General features: G+C 44.3%; 1 protein-coding gene across 1 annotated transcript; it reads right to left on the bottom strand.

Annotated features, from left to right (window-relative positions):
* Nucleotides 1–12865: 12865 nt before the first annotated feature.
* Nucleotides 12866–14148, bottom strand: LOC129592560 (endothelin-converting enzyme 1-like). Its single transcript, XM_055488627.1, has 5 exons — nt 14132–14148; nt 13847–13923; nt 13670–13789; nt 13416–13606; nt 12866–13344 (listed from the first exon to the last, which is right to left on the bottom strand). The coding sequence occupies exons 2-5, from the start codon at nt 13887–13889 to the stop codon at nt 13063–13065; spliced, it is 636 nt and encodes a 211-aa protein (XP_055344602.1). The 5' UTR covers nt 13890–13923; nt 14132–14148; the 3' UTR covers nt 12866–13062.
* Nucleotides 14149–15143: the final 995 nt, after the last annotated feature.

The following is a 15143-nucleotide window of genomic DNA, read 5'->3' as shown; positions in this document are numbered from 1 at the left end:
TGTTGGTTGACCGCGTGGATTCTCAGAGAATCCCGTGAGGCAAGGTTTCTAAGTGAGAACCAGGTGCTTGCCTGCAGTGTGTACCGCAGTGACCTTAGAGAGTTGCGCGAGGCACGGTTCCTAAGTGCGAGCCAGGTGCTGGACGGGAGTCCATACTCTATACTCGTACTTGTAATTGGTACGGTGTGTACTGAGAAGTGGTGGCGTAAGCCCTGTTATTTGTGCAGACTTACATCCGGGTTCGGTGACCTAAGTTGCTTGTCTGTTGTTTGTCAAGCAGGTGCAATGGATGGTAGTGATTGAACCATCAGCATTAACCGCTGGACATGAGGATGGTGTGGAAGAGCCATCAAAGGGAAAAAGTAAACCGTCCCGTCGAAGAGGGATGATTAACGTTGACGAGTTTGAAGCCATGCTGAAGAAGGCGGATTATTTATCCTTGCCAACAGTGCAGTGGTATTTACCGGAAGACGAAAATGTTGGTGAATTTTGTAAGAAGTGGGAAATTGTTCTCCCACGTACTGGAGAATTAAGCCAGGAGTGGGTTGAATATGACCTTAATGGTGGTAAAAAACCAGGAGGTTATGATCAGTGGATTCAGGCAGGAAGGAAGATTCCCGCCCGTAGAACGATCCATCTGACCTTGCATGATTACGATCAGCAGTATGGCACTGAACTGCATGGCAAATGGATGCAGTATCTTGCCAACAAAAAGCCTGATCAGTCTGCAGCAGGTAGCAGTAAAGCTCATCCAGGGTCGGATGTGCAGCAATGCGGCGGTCTGCAAGCTGCAGTCAGTGAGGGCGATACACTGTCTGCCAGTGGCTTGAGTGGTACTGCAAAGGATACGGCGGTGACTCAACACTTGGACCTGACAGAAATGAATAAGGTTTTGGAGCAAATTAATAATGCTCCAGATTATTCAGTTGTTGTTACTCGTGATGATGATGTTAGTGATATTGAACTGGCTGCGGTAGATAATCAGCGTATTGAAGACGCTGATGTTCACTACAGTCAGAAAGTTGGCAAAGAAAGTTATGAGTCATCAACCGCTGTCGTGGTTGAACAGTTACGTAAAGAACTGGACGCGGAAAAGTTGCGATATCATGCGCTGTTTTGAAGCATGATGGTTTAGTTGATAAGCATAATAATCTGGTCGATAAATACGACGGTTTGGTTGATCGTCATAATGAGTTGGCTGATCAGGTGAAGTTGCTTGACATCATACGCACTCAAGACGCAAAGCTAATGCAGGATGCTTTCGAGCACGTAAACAAAGAAAGCGAGAAGTTGCAACTCGAAACACAAAAGTTCCAGTTAGAGAAGGAGCAGGCGCAAAAAAGTTTTCAACAGGGCACAGCTGCCTTAAATAAAAAGTATGCGAGTTTTTTGGCTAAGCAAACAGCATTTAATGTTGCTGTTGATAAGTGGAAAGTTGATCGAATTGATAGACGCCATTCAGTAAAAGATGACGTCAACTTTGTCCCGCATCTTGAAGCAGGTCGACGCAGCTTAGTAGTACAGGATATGCCTGAACCTGTACGAAAGCTGTACAGTGCAGTTCATAAGCCTGCTTTCGTGGTTTAGGATACCCAGAAGCTTGAAGATTTTCTGGAAATGCGTGAGCGTGCTCACAATATGCAGGAATGTTTAGGTGAGTCGCCAACGATTTCTGAAGTTAGCACAATTGCTTTGTCCAAAATGGAAGCAAAGGTTGCTGAACTTGATCGTCGTTTAAAGGAACAGGAGGCCAAGGGCGGTAGTACTGTTTCCGCTCCGTTTGATATGGACAAGTTTACTGATGCAATGAAAGGTGCATTCAGGACGGATACAACGTATCCTGAGAAATTTGATGGGAAGACAGATACGAATAAGGTGGAACAGTTTATCTAGAGTGGGATAATTGTAAAAACCACAACAGTTGGTCTGATGGTGACGTGATCAGTAAGTGCCTGTCGCGCTGCCTTACTGGTACGGCACTTACCTGGTATCTCGATAAGTATGGCCAGATTTGCTAAAATGGACTAATTTTGACTGTTTCTTACTCAGAATTTTTTTCTGAATCGAATAAGCCGGGACAGGAACGGATTCGAAGTCACGTGACCGAGCTATGGGCTGATTTGCATATTAGGTGCTATGTCATATTTTACTATGTAATACCTTTGGTAAACAAACGTTTCATAGCTAGTGTTGTTCAAAAAAATATTCTGAGTCGATTGGTATGTGAATCACGTGGACCCGAAATCACGTGACCAAGTTATGAATTTATTCAATCATTTTCTGGATTTAAGGAGTTTAATACTCTTTCTTGCTGATCACGTCATATATACGTCTACATGACACGGTCGACTCAGAAATCTTTTTCAGTCGTAAAGGTCAAGCTAGGTCTGAAGGTCACGTGACTGAAATGCTGAAATGATTATATTTGAATCATAGTTACTGAGCGGTAATGTTATGAATCAGCCAACCTATTTTCTCGCAGGATATTTTAGGTTTCTCAAAACTGTTTGTTTGTTCACACCTAGGTGTCTCTTCTCTTATATCAAGACAAAGGGGGTTGTTACAGCCCACAGCAATGTTACTCCTTTCTTTAAGGGAGATAAAACTGGTTACCGCCCACAGTAACGCACCCGGACAACTGGGAGTGTGACATTTCGCCGCACTCAAATTCGACACGTGACTTTTCGTCACGAAGACATTTGTCGCCGGTCATTCGGACGCTGGGACGGTTTGGGGCTTTATGCTTTGAGACGTTTTACCTTTGCGACATTTCGACGCAAGACGTCTGGTCGCGGACAATTCCTCTTGGGACTTTTCTAAAGATGCGACTGCTTACCGCAAAATAATTACCCGCGTTTAATTCTCACAAGTTTTTTTAGTTTTTTAAGGCATGTTTCTCAGATTTTCTTAAGTTTCTGAATATTTCTCAGACTTTCTTAGGTCGTTTTATTTCTGCAAAGGTTTTTCTAAGGTTTTCTTAGGTTTTCTAGGTTTCTTTGATTTCTTAGGTCTCTTCGATTTCTCAGGGTTCTTTGATTTCTTAGGTTCCTTAGGTTTCTTGGGCTTTCTTAAGTTTCTTAGGTTTCTTAGGCATCTTTGATTTCTTAGGTTTTTTGTTTTCTCAGGTTTTCTTAGGTTGTTCGTTTGGTTTTGGTTTCCAGTTTCCCCTTTTCTGGCTCTCTTAGTTAGCTTAGTAAATCATTTATCTGGTAGGCGAATGTCGCTTCGTCGAGATGTCCTTGCGACGAAATTTCCTTGCGTCAAAACGGCTATTCGACGGAAAGTCGCGCGGCGTAAAGTCCTACCGACGAAATGTCCTGCGACCAAACGTCGCGCGACGAGATGGCCTTGCGGTGAAATGTCTGTCACCAAAAGTCCTGCGACTAGTTGTCCGCGGCGAAATGTCGCGGTGCCCACAGTAATGTTACTCCTTTCTTAAGACAAGGCAAGAAGTAACATCTCACAACAACGCAGCCCCTTTTTTTTAAACGAGACAGAAAAAGTAACAACTCACAGCAGAGTTACTCCTTTCTTTAAATGAGACCACAGAAGTAACACCCAACAGCAACGTTACTCTTTTCTTTAAATGAGACAGATCTAGTAACACCCAGCAGCAGAGTTACTCCTATCTTTAAACGAGACCGAAGAAGTAACATCTCTCAGCAGAGTTACTCCGTTCTTTAAACGAGACAGAAAAAGTAACAACTCACAGCAGAGTTACACCTTTCTTTAAATGAGACAGAACTAGTAACACCCAACAGCATTGCTACTCCTTTCTTTAAATAAGACAGAAGTAACAACCTACAGCAATGATATTCCTTGCTTTAAACGAGACAGGACTAGTAACACCCCACAGCAGAGTTTCTCCTATCTTTAAACGAGACAGAAGAAGTAACATCTCACAACAGAGTTACTCCTTTTTTTAAATAAGACAGAACCAATAACACCCAACAGCAGTGTTACTCCTCTCTTTAAATGAGACAGAACTAGTAACATCCAACAGCAATGTTACTCCTTTTTTTAAACGAGGCAGAACTAATAACAACCCACAGCAGTGTTACTCCTTTTTTAACCGACACAGCACTGATACCACCTCGAACCAATGTTACTTTGGTTTCTTCCAAACTAGCCTAAGAGTTTCTTAGGTTTCTTTGGTGTCCTAGCCTAAGACACCAGAGAAAATTAAGAAAAAAAAACCCTGAGAAACTTAAAGTAACCTAAGGAAAGCCAAGAAAAATCTAAGTATCATAAAAAATCTAAGAAACCTAAGAATACCAAAGAAACTTTAGGAAACCCAAGAAAAACCCTAAGTAACCTTAGAAACCTAAAAAACCTAAGAAACCTTAGAATCCGTAACAACCTAATCAACCTAAGGATACCTAAGAAACTTAACCTTTGGAACCGAAGGAGCATTACTTAGGTTTCTTTTAGATTTCTTCTGTTTTTTAATTTTCTCAGATTCCTAGCTTTCTTAGGTTTGTTCGACTAAAAAATTGAGTCTAATGACGTATATTAGTGACGTCATACGAACCTGCATTTCAAAGCGCATAGAAGTAACATTATTTCTGTAAGGGCCCGTTCAGGCATACACCTATCTATCTTAATTGCTTAGTGGGATTTGAGTTCAACCGGGGACAACCACCTAATTGCATTAGGTCCCAAAATTGCGTTCACGCAGCACACCTATGCTAACGTTAATTACCTAGCTCTTAATTGGTAGATAGCAATGCGCAGCCTGAACAGTGCTTTCCTATCAAAAGGTACCTTTTCGTTTGTTCCGTAGACGCAATGGTTAAGACAAATAGGAACCACTCGAGGTTCCTATGTGTCACGGATACACATGTATTTCTGATTGAAATGCTTTCACCATGATTATGCATGACCTAAAAAATGTTTGATCCAGGATACGACTGATCTGGCTTTTACGAGTAATAGACAAATGCCGTACTTTAACGTTTACAATCTACTAAATCATAAATGCTAGCACATTTTAAATGGTATCGTGCGTTTGTTGGATAAGCAGATCTGCATTCAATGCATAGTTCCATTTATATAATTAAAACACACGCGATAATATGTTGTTTTATATGTGTGTTTGTGAAATTAGAGATCTACCGCTAGCAAAAACAATATAAACTTTTCACTGGGTGCTAATTTAATTTGAGAAAATCCATCGGTACTGGTAAGTCTGCACCTGCAGTTAATAAATATATAGCTTAATGTGACCAGCCGGTTGATGAAGATGGAAATTTCAACTGTGCTAACACCGTGGAAATATTTCGTTTATACTTTAAATGAACAAAACTCTTTCATATTTATTTATTGCCTTCTGACGTGATAGACTTTCACTGCTCTATACAGCGATTCTCATACGTGCACTCAGTCCATGCTTTTTTATAATTTGTTCTCGATAAACTGTTACAAATAATTGTATTAAAGCTGTGGTTACACTTTGCGGTTAGTAAACTTTTCACCTCGGCACTAGGCAGTAGGCAACCGCCCGCTGTTTCGGCAACTGGCAACCGCCCACGGTTACTGTATGCAGCGCTATACGCATCCGCCCGCTGTGACGGTAGCAAACAGCCGCCCGAGGCGGTTAAGCGGTGCATTATGGTGAGCCGATATTAGGCGTATGGCAAGCCGAATAATTAACGAACCAACTGTCGGGTAAATATGTCGGGTAAATACGAAATTATGAACACTGTATTATCTGGTGTTTTGTCAGACGTTCCATTTTTTGAACCTGGAAAACTGATTTCGACTTTTGCCCGCTTTGAAGCACTGACTTTAAAATGCATTCAGTAATTTATTGTATTTATTGCAACAAATAAATGGCACCCAAAGAACTGAAATCTTGAGGTAGCGCAAGCGTGAAATCAGTTTTTAATTCTCTGCAATTGCGATTAAATAATATATGGTGAAGCACACGGAACTGTTACCGTTAATTTTATTACACATATTTATCCTACAGTGACGCAGTCACTTAATAATCGATCTTTATAAACAGTAAGAGTGTGAAAATAATTACCATTCTGTGATTCTGCTCGGTTTTAGTTCCGCGTTTTGTTTAAGTATTGAATTACTGTATATTCGCATAAATACAGATAGGTGGCTTGCGTTCACGCAAACCCGACTGACTATCGCAGTCGCCTAAACAACAACTTTTATTGCACCTATACAAAGGTGTCTGTGTGAACGCAATTCTGCTCCCTATTTAGGTATCTATTTAGCAAAGCGCGCCGCGTTCACGCAAACTGCTAAAAAACTGGCCGTTTTGGGCGGCGCTTCAATAGAAAATGGATAGATAGAAGTCAGCGTGAATCCGGCCTAATACTGTACTGTACACGGAATACATGGGACTACAGAGACTACAGACACTACGGAGACTACACGGGACTACGGAGACTACAGAGACTACATAGACTACACGGACTACGGAGACTATAGAGACTACCTAAACTATACGGGACCACGGAGGCTACAGAGACTACGGAGACTTCATAGATCACGGAGACTACATAGACTGCACGGGACTACGGAGACCGCAGAGACTACACGGGACTACGGAGGCTACACGGGACTACATGGGACTAAGGAGACTACAGAGACTACGGAGACTACACGGGACTAAGGAGACTACAGAGACTACGGAGACTACACGGGACTACGGAGACTTCATAGACTACGGAGACTTCAAAGACTACACGGGACTACGGAGACTACAGAGACTACAAGGGACTACGGAGACTACAGAGACTACGGAGACTACAGAGACTACACGGCACTACGGAGACTACAGAGACTACACGGGACTACGGAGACTACACGGGACTACAGAGACTACGGAGACTACAGAGACTACACGGGACTACGGAGACTACAGAGACTACAGAGACTACGGTGACTACAGAGACTACACGGGACTACGGAGACTGCAGAGACTACACGAGACTACGGAGACTACACGGGACTACGGAGACTACAGAGACTACACGGGACTACGGAGACTACACGGGACTACGGAGGCTACAGAGACTACACGGGACTACGGAGACTGCACGGAACTACAGAGACTACGGAGACTACAGGACTACACGGGACTACGGAGACTACAGAGACTACGGAGACTACAGAGACTACACGGAACTACTGAGACTACAGAGACTACGGAGACTACACGGAATACATGGGACTACAGAGACTACAGACACTACGGAGACTACACGGGACTACGGAGACTACAGAGACTACGGAGACTACAGAGACTACACGGAACTACTGAGACTACAGAGACTACGGAGACTACAGAGACTACACGGGACTACGGAGACTGCAGAGACTACACGAGACTACGGAGACTACACGGGACTACGGAGACTACAGAGACTACACGGGACTACGGAGACTACACGGGACTACGGAGGCTACAGAGACTACACGGGACTACGGAGACTGCACGGAACTACAGAGACTACGGAGACTACAGGACTACACGGGACTACGGAGACTACAGAGACTACGGAGACTACAGAGACTACACGGAACTACTGAGACTACAGAGACTACGGAGACTACACGGAATACATGGGACTACAGAGACTACAGACTCTACGGAGACTACACGAGACTACAGAGACTACATAGACTATACGGGACTACGGAGACTACAGAGACTACACGGGACACGGAGACTACAGATACTACGGAGACTACAGAGACTACACGGGACTACGGAGACCACAGAAACTACACGAGACTACATCTGCCTGAAGAGACCTTGTGAAACGTCTAGAATTACGGCCTACTCCGGAGACTGCCGAGGCTACAGGCGCCTACATGCGCTACGGGACTACACGTTTAAACTGTGATCCAGAAAATAGACGTGTACGAACTGTGCCATATCTAATTTTTCGCTGTTTCGATTTATGGTCAGTTTGTAGCCTGGCTTGTGCACGGCTGAAGCTGCTGCATACATGGTACGTACTGTACTCGCTCAAGTTCCATTGTGTTTGATCAGAACGAGAGAAAGATGTTACGTAAATCTACGTAGACTCCACACTTATCAGTTTTAGCAGTTGCTGTCATCGTACAAGAAGCTAGTATGCCTGTTCTGCCTGTTAATACGAGTAATAGTGCCACGATACTACGAGTACTCGTAAGTCCTCTGCCAGCAGCTGTCAAAATCAATCCCGCATAATATGCTTGTGAGTGTGAAGGACCCAAACAATAGTACTTGTTTTGAATTTGTATCTGCGGAATCCATGCCTAACGAGCAACAGATTGATTAACAGGGATTAATTTGATCAGTTTTGACATTTTCCACTTTCCGTTGGCCAGTAATTTATTAAAAACACCCTTAGAAGAGACTTTCTGTATTTCGTATGTATTTTGTATTCTGCTGGCCTGTTGTATCCAGCAGCTAACTGCGTTCGTGAGGTACGAGCTGTGGTCCGAGTATTTAAGTTCATCCCTGATAAAAGGTCCTGATGCGATGACGATTCCCCCGGGGTAAGCGCAGAAATACTGTGTTACGTGCTGATGTTAACTGCACTTCCAAGTGCCTGGCGTCTGGCCGCCATCGACTTTTTGTGAATTGTGATAAATGAATCGCTCAGTTTATTAGGGAGTATGGATTAGCTCTGTGGATTACGGCAGAACTACTGTAATTCGGCTGCTTCTACTCGTTGCGATCTGAATCCCGCACGATCCAATCGTTGCATCCATTGGCATTAACGAAAACCGCAACATATCGTTTTTCTGCAGGATTGCACGATCGGCTAACCTGCACCAGTTCAAGGAGGTAGAGACTGAAAACCAGCAGCTGGGTGCTGCAGTCCGAAGCGCAGCTGCTCGATTCAGCGACACTATCACCAATGAGGAGAAAGCAGTATGGATAATACGCACTACAAGTATGCTCTGTTTTTGGTTTTACACATTAAAGTGAGTGTCCAGTGTGATACTGCATACATTTATTAACTGACTGTTTGCAGTTGACCGTAAAATGTTATCCGAAGAAGTTACCAAGAGCGTCGCGAAAGTCTTGTGCTTTAACATGGTGACGAAGAAACACGCGAAGACCGAATTGGCATGCATCGCCTTTGGCGCAAAATTCAGACTGACCAGTTTAAAGAATCGACTGAAGTACATATTTCTCCTGCAGGTGGATTAAATTTCTGAACACAGTGTTTTTCAGGACCACGCGGTATCAGCACGAAGAAACTGCGTATTGTGAGGAAGTGCAGTGGAAGCATTCTGAAAGAACCACGGATGTCGTAATCTTTGGGAACCTGGCGCTCGTCCCCAAAGAGCTGTACAACACAGCTTTGACGCGGTGCGGTGATTTCACACATTTTATCGGTACGTACATGTATGTAGCCATATCATGGGCAGTGTGTTTCGTCGCCGCTCGAGCTAGCAACTTACAGTGTACTTTAATTTCGGACGGTCACCTGCAGATGTTAACGCGGAAAGCCATGTTTTTGCAAATCGCACTCCTTTGAGCATTACATTTGAGAGAGCCCATCGCATTTATAACAACCCTTTATTACTTTGCTGTTTAGTTCAGACCGGGACATACACAATTGACGTGCGATTGACGGAAACTGAAGGTAACAGGATCTGACTGCTGCTCTCGTAATATTATTCTGGCAGGAGGAAATGGACAGCCGTATGAAGCGTTCCTTATGTGTAGTAGTGCAAACGAATGTTGATTTGTATGGTCAATAGTCTCAATACGATGCAGTCCATCGGAAACGGTGGAATCAGCGCAGTAGCATAGTGAAAACAAGAAGACCAGGGAACGCAGGGTTCTGTACTTGAAAGTTAACTTTCGCCTTTTGTTTGCAGATTCTACGAGTATGGCTTCCATGCCATCTACTTCGCAGTCGCAAGGACAAAGTACTCCTTCGAGTGAGGAGGAGATCCTTCGAATGGCTCAGGGACTTGTTAATGGAGCGGCTTGGTCAGTCAAGCTTGTCAAGTTGAACCGACCGCAAACCGCCAGGATAGGGTGGGGCATTCGACTAAGAGGAGGCACCGATCACTACCAAGACCTAACGGTACCAAAAGTTTAATGTCCTACGTTAAATTGCACCATCCTGAGTTAGATTCCCAAAAAAGGGGATTTTATGTGTGCAAGACCATTCCACGCTGCAGTAGCTGTTACGTGATTTCACGATGATACAATGGCTGACTCACATCGTACGTACTTCAATGAATAGCATTCGGAATTTTGCAGATCTCCCAGTTGCTGGACGGTTCTGTGGCAAATAAGGATGGCCGCTTAAAAGTGGGTGATCGTGTATTGATCTTAGCCGGATCGATCGGAGCCGATTTAACCAGTGATGCTGCGGATGAAATTCTGCGCATGCAGGCCGCCTCCATCACCCTGGTCATCTGCCGTAAGCGCACACGAAAAGATTCGGCGCTGCAGATTCCGGAGCAGATCACCGGCGGCAGTATGGACCTGAAACATGGCGTTCGGATGCGGAAGGGTTCCTCGACCAGTTTGGTGTCGGGTCCAACGCGTACCGTTGCTGCCAGCCAACCTGCACACGCTGCTGGACAAAGCGCTTCCCAGTCCAGCGAGCGCACTGTATCAGAGTCTTTCGTAAGTTTTGGATGATTTCCAAAGACTGCCGGCAACATGATATCGAATCATGCACTGTAACGGCAATTCTTTACTTCGTAGACATGATAATAATTAATATACATTTTTAAATACGGCGAAATGTTGTTATTTGTTTATATGTATAGAGAAGTATTTTCACTGACGTTAAAAACGTTTTTTGTCTTCAGGCTAACTTGTCGGTCAGCGAACCTGCCGAGCCACGTGTCCAATGCGAACTAAGCACACAAAGGACTCTGAAAGACGCCGGAAGCTGGACGGATACGGACCGCGTCGGGTTGGCCAGGTTGGTCTTGCTGTTCTCCTCTGCCTTTTATTACAAACCGTTTTCTTTTTTTTCTAACAATAATGTTATAATTATAAATATTGCTCAACGTTAGCAATCATTTTACTTGTGTGTTCAGGGTACGTTTTTGGCTGTTTATAACGGCATGATATTGATTGCGATATTGCTGTGGGTAAATGTCTTATTTGCTACATAGAAAGAATTCCGCTTTTGTTACATCAGCGCAGACTATATTTACAAGTACGTGTGATAGCTCAAAGCTCCAGAACGTGTAAATTTTCATGGATTTGCAAAATGACATTATGGTCCAATGCAGACAAGTCGCCTAATATTTTCACAGGCTGGATGAGAATTCACCAGGCTCTTCCAGCCAGATACTGGGTGGGAGCCGCGTGAGCAAAGTTCGCCGTGTCTTGCCCCGTGCTCCGACGCCTTCCGAAGATGACGACATACCGCGCATAACAGGTACGGCCGAATTCGGTCACATAGCTGGTGTTCCATCCGGTGGTTCGCTTGTGCTACAGTGGACACCATAAATGTGGTTACACTTAAACCGCGCGCAACCAGATACTTATCTGTACTCAGACAGCCAATTCCGTGCTGGCCATCGGCCTGCTGATGTTTACACTTGCACCTTGCACATTTCCCAACGAAAACTATCAAACGATATCTCAAAAGAATGAGAAAAAAATTCTAAGAATTTTAATACCATACAAATTCGTTTTTGTCTCATCTAAGAGAAAATCGAGGTTCCTGAAGTTTCCCGTAGACAAAGCATATGCGTGAAAACAAACCAAACCGTGGATTCAAATCCTATGCTATGTCTATGGGAACTTTAGGAGCCTCGATTTTCTCTTAGATGTAATAAAAACCAATTTGTTTGGTATCAAAATTCTAAGAATTTTTTTCTTATTCTTTTGAAATATCGCTTGATGGTTTTCGTTAAGAAATGTGCAAGTTCCAAGTGACTGAGTTTTGCATGTGAGTCTACGCGCAATGGACATGACCGATTATTTTGGTCTGCTGTTGGTCTTGCCGTTAAAATATCGGTCCTCGGACCGATTGTCTAGTGTAACCAGTGTCCACTGTAGGTGTCACATTGCATTACACAGAAAAGGCCGTATGAAATTCGTAAACTTGAGGACCGTTACAGGCTTCGATTGCGATGCTGACCGCCGCTCTGATCCGCGTTCCCCATTGAACTATCGCGGAAAGAACAAGTGAGCGAAGGGACGGAAAGTTGGAAAACCTGATTTGCGTTACAGTTCCCAGCTTTCCCTGCTTCTGTATTTCTGCCAACTTGAAGAGTTCACTGATAGGCTGTGCAGCGTTAAACTTTGATTTTTAGTCAGGCACCCGCGATTTATGGATATCTTTCTTTTCACTGCCTCTGTAATTATAGGCTTACCTGCCCTGGGCAGGCGTTCTTTCTGTCGATTACCTTGTGGAACTTTTTTGTATCTATGATGTTTTAGCGCAGTTGTTTGTTCGTTTCCGGTGGACAGATTCGTTCACCAAGGATTTTCTTAATAAATCCACCCCACATGCGCGTCATTGTGTTTCTGGTTGTAATGCACCTGAGTTAGGCACAATAATGTATTATTATAATTACGCTTATTCGCAAAACATTTTGTATGAAATCCTGCCGTTTTCGGTGGAATCGATGCTGTACTCACACAAATTTAAAGGCTACGAGAACGCTGTCATTTAGTTGAAATAAATGGCCAGATGTGACTGTGACATTCTAATGATCTTAAACTTTTGTACTCTTCTAAGTATTCATTTTAATTTTACCAGGTTAGTGAACGAGCACAAGTCGCACAATCGTGGCACATTTTGAAATATACTGTAATCTGAGGCTTTGCTCCGATGAAGAGATTAATCGGTCACCGTAAGAGAAAGCAACACCTATATTAAAAACCTACGATACACGCGAAGTTCCGTGGATGTACCAATAAACAGCTGTTTTTACATCAGTTTTTCAGCGTAACAAAAACAGGAAACGCGGAGCGGACAAACGTTCCTTCTGCCTTCATTACAATTTATCTAACCCCGCTGACTGTGCCGCGTACCCGTAACCGATAAAACGGCCGCGGGGATACCATTTGCATAAAATGTAGCTTATAAATGATTATCGATTTGCGCCTGTTCACCACCAGACAACGTGTTTAACTTTTGGGTGCATGTGCAAGCCAGCCGAACAGGCAGACGCTTGTGCAAATTCCGGCATATTAGCCACTGCACCGTTCACTAGCAGTTTCGACGGGGCATGTGTTTCCCTTTCCATCCATGCTTCTTGGGCCTTCATCGACATTATATTACACCAGATCTGCGCTGACGAAATGAAGAACAGCTGCTCAGGATGGAATTTCTCCAGACCCGGCAGAAGCGGCTCGAGATGACCCAGCCGCTTGACATATCGAGCATAAGCCTAAAACTGCCGAAGGTCAATCACAGCCTCCCGGGCACAACAAGCGCTAAATGCCGGTACTGACATTTTACCTTATAAGCCGCACGCAGTCCGCCGTTATCAGCGATATTCTCACCCACGGTGCGGTTGCCGTCCATTTGTCCGCCCGGCATGCGATAGTTTCTGTAATGGGCAATCATTCCTTGTAGTGCTTGTGGGTAGCGACGAACGGTTTCGTTGGTCGACCAGTTGCTCTTAAAACCGTCACCATCGTACTCGGCACCTGCAATCGTTGCAGCGCGTTTGATTTTTATGACGGCCATGGACTGTGCGAGCCAAAGGGTACCGTAATCGTCAAATCCGTGAGTGACCTCATGGGCGATCAAGAAACCAAGACCACCATAATTCTGATACTGCGGACTATCGGCGTTGTAAAACGGCAACTGCAGTATACCCAACGGAATCGCTGTAAATAAACGGAATTAAAAAATCAGCAATGTTTGACTGAAACTGGTGTACTAACTGATTGAATTGGTACCCGGCCGGTACATCGGCCCCATTTCCATGATTGACCAGTCCCCATCCAACGCGTCATTGCGACTGTTATACCGCATAAATTTTATACAAACGCTGCTGTTTTAGCGCTTTCGTAGCTTGCAAAAATATGCTAGAACAGCACGACCATAGTTACCACAACGCTACGCTACCGCTGCCAATTACGACGGTCGCACTACGGTTTGTTTCAACCACCATGTTACTACAGCGGAAGCGAAGAAACCCCGAGTGTCGCTTCAACGAAGCAACTCACCGTCGTTTCTTCGGCGTACGAGGGTCGTTTTGCAATAGTCGTAATACCGTAGTAACGTGATTCACTTTTGGCGTTGGGTAGGAGTCGTCAGTGGTGCGATAACCATTGCTGTGGAAGGCTATAAGGCTTATAAGTTTTGCGAGGCGATAAAGGACGCAAAAAACTTGGTATTTCGTAGCGCCGAACAAAGGCACCGGTTGAACAGAAAGCTAAGTGATATACAGGATGACATGCGATAGCTGAATAACGAGATGGATAAAGCCGCAAAGAGCGATATCACCGACCTGGAGTTTAGTGGTATTCATAAGCTGGAAATCGAGCTCCTAACGACGGAAATTCATCAAAAAGTCGACTCGCTGATGTCTGAAAAATGTAAGCGCGTCCGTGTTGCTGTTGATGAATGTTTAATCTTCGCTTTTTCTCAGATGATCTGCAAGTCGAAGTTGGGGGCGCGATACAAACACTGCGATTACGACGAGCGGGTGCTCTGAGCACGGTTAGTAGTGGTATGGTCGGCGGAGTGTCAACGATTGCCTGCAGCGTTTTTTTTGCCGGTGCTGCCAATCCAGTTTTGCCAACAGCTGCAGCCATGGTCGGCGCGCTGCAAGTGGGGCTGGCAGTAACACATGCGGGTATGCTTATGATTTCTTCGGACGCATTGGAAGAGTTACAGAAAGAACTGGAGCAGATCGAACGAATGAAAAAGTTGGGCAGGGATACAAAGACGCCGTGGACGAAAAGACTACAGAAATTATTAAACTGGCACGGGCTCGCATCCCCGTTTCAGTGGAGCGTTCCTTAAAACGTTTTCCGTTCCTGTAATCTGTAATCCTACACTCGCTCATCCACGAGACCAGTGCACGGAAGTGTTGTTTAAACTAGATTCGAGTATATCAGAATCAGCGGACGCATACTAAATCAAAATCCCTACTTGGATCGTTAATGAAAATATTTTCTACGTAGTGATTGTGCTGGTTTTATGTTTTCCCATTCTGCAACTGCTGTAAGGTTA

The sequence above is a fragment of the Paramacrobiotus metropolitanus genome, unplaced genomic scaffold (genome assembly GCF_019649055.1).
Source record: "Paramacrobiotus metropolitanus isolate TYO unplaced genomic scaffold, Prichtersi_v1.0 Parri_scaffold0000053, whole genome shotgun sequence".
In the NCBI taxonomy this organism is placed as follows: Eukaryota; Metazoa; Tardigrada; class Eutardigrada; order Parachela; family Macrobiotidae; genus Paramacrobiotus; species Paramacrobiotus metropolitanus.
The sequence above is the reverse complement of the archived record's forward strand: the minus strand, read 5'-3'. Positions and strand labels throughout refer to the sequence as shown.

Excerpts from the sequence above, each read along its gene's own strand:
- LOC129592560 (XM_055488627.1), bottom strand. The coding sequence starts at position 13,889 with ATGGAAATGGGGCCGATGTACCGGCCGGGTACCAATTCAATCA. Across the intron at positions 13,790-13,846 it reads GCCGGGTACCAATTCAATCA|CGATTCCGTTGGGTATACTG; the intron begins GTTAGTACACCA and ends GTTTATTTACAG. Across the intron at positions 13,345-13,415 it reads GACTGCGTGCGGCTTATAAG|GCTTATGCTCGATATGTCAA; the intron begins GTAAAATGTCAG and ends CGGCAGTTTTAG.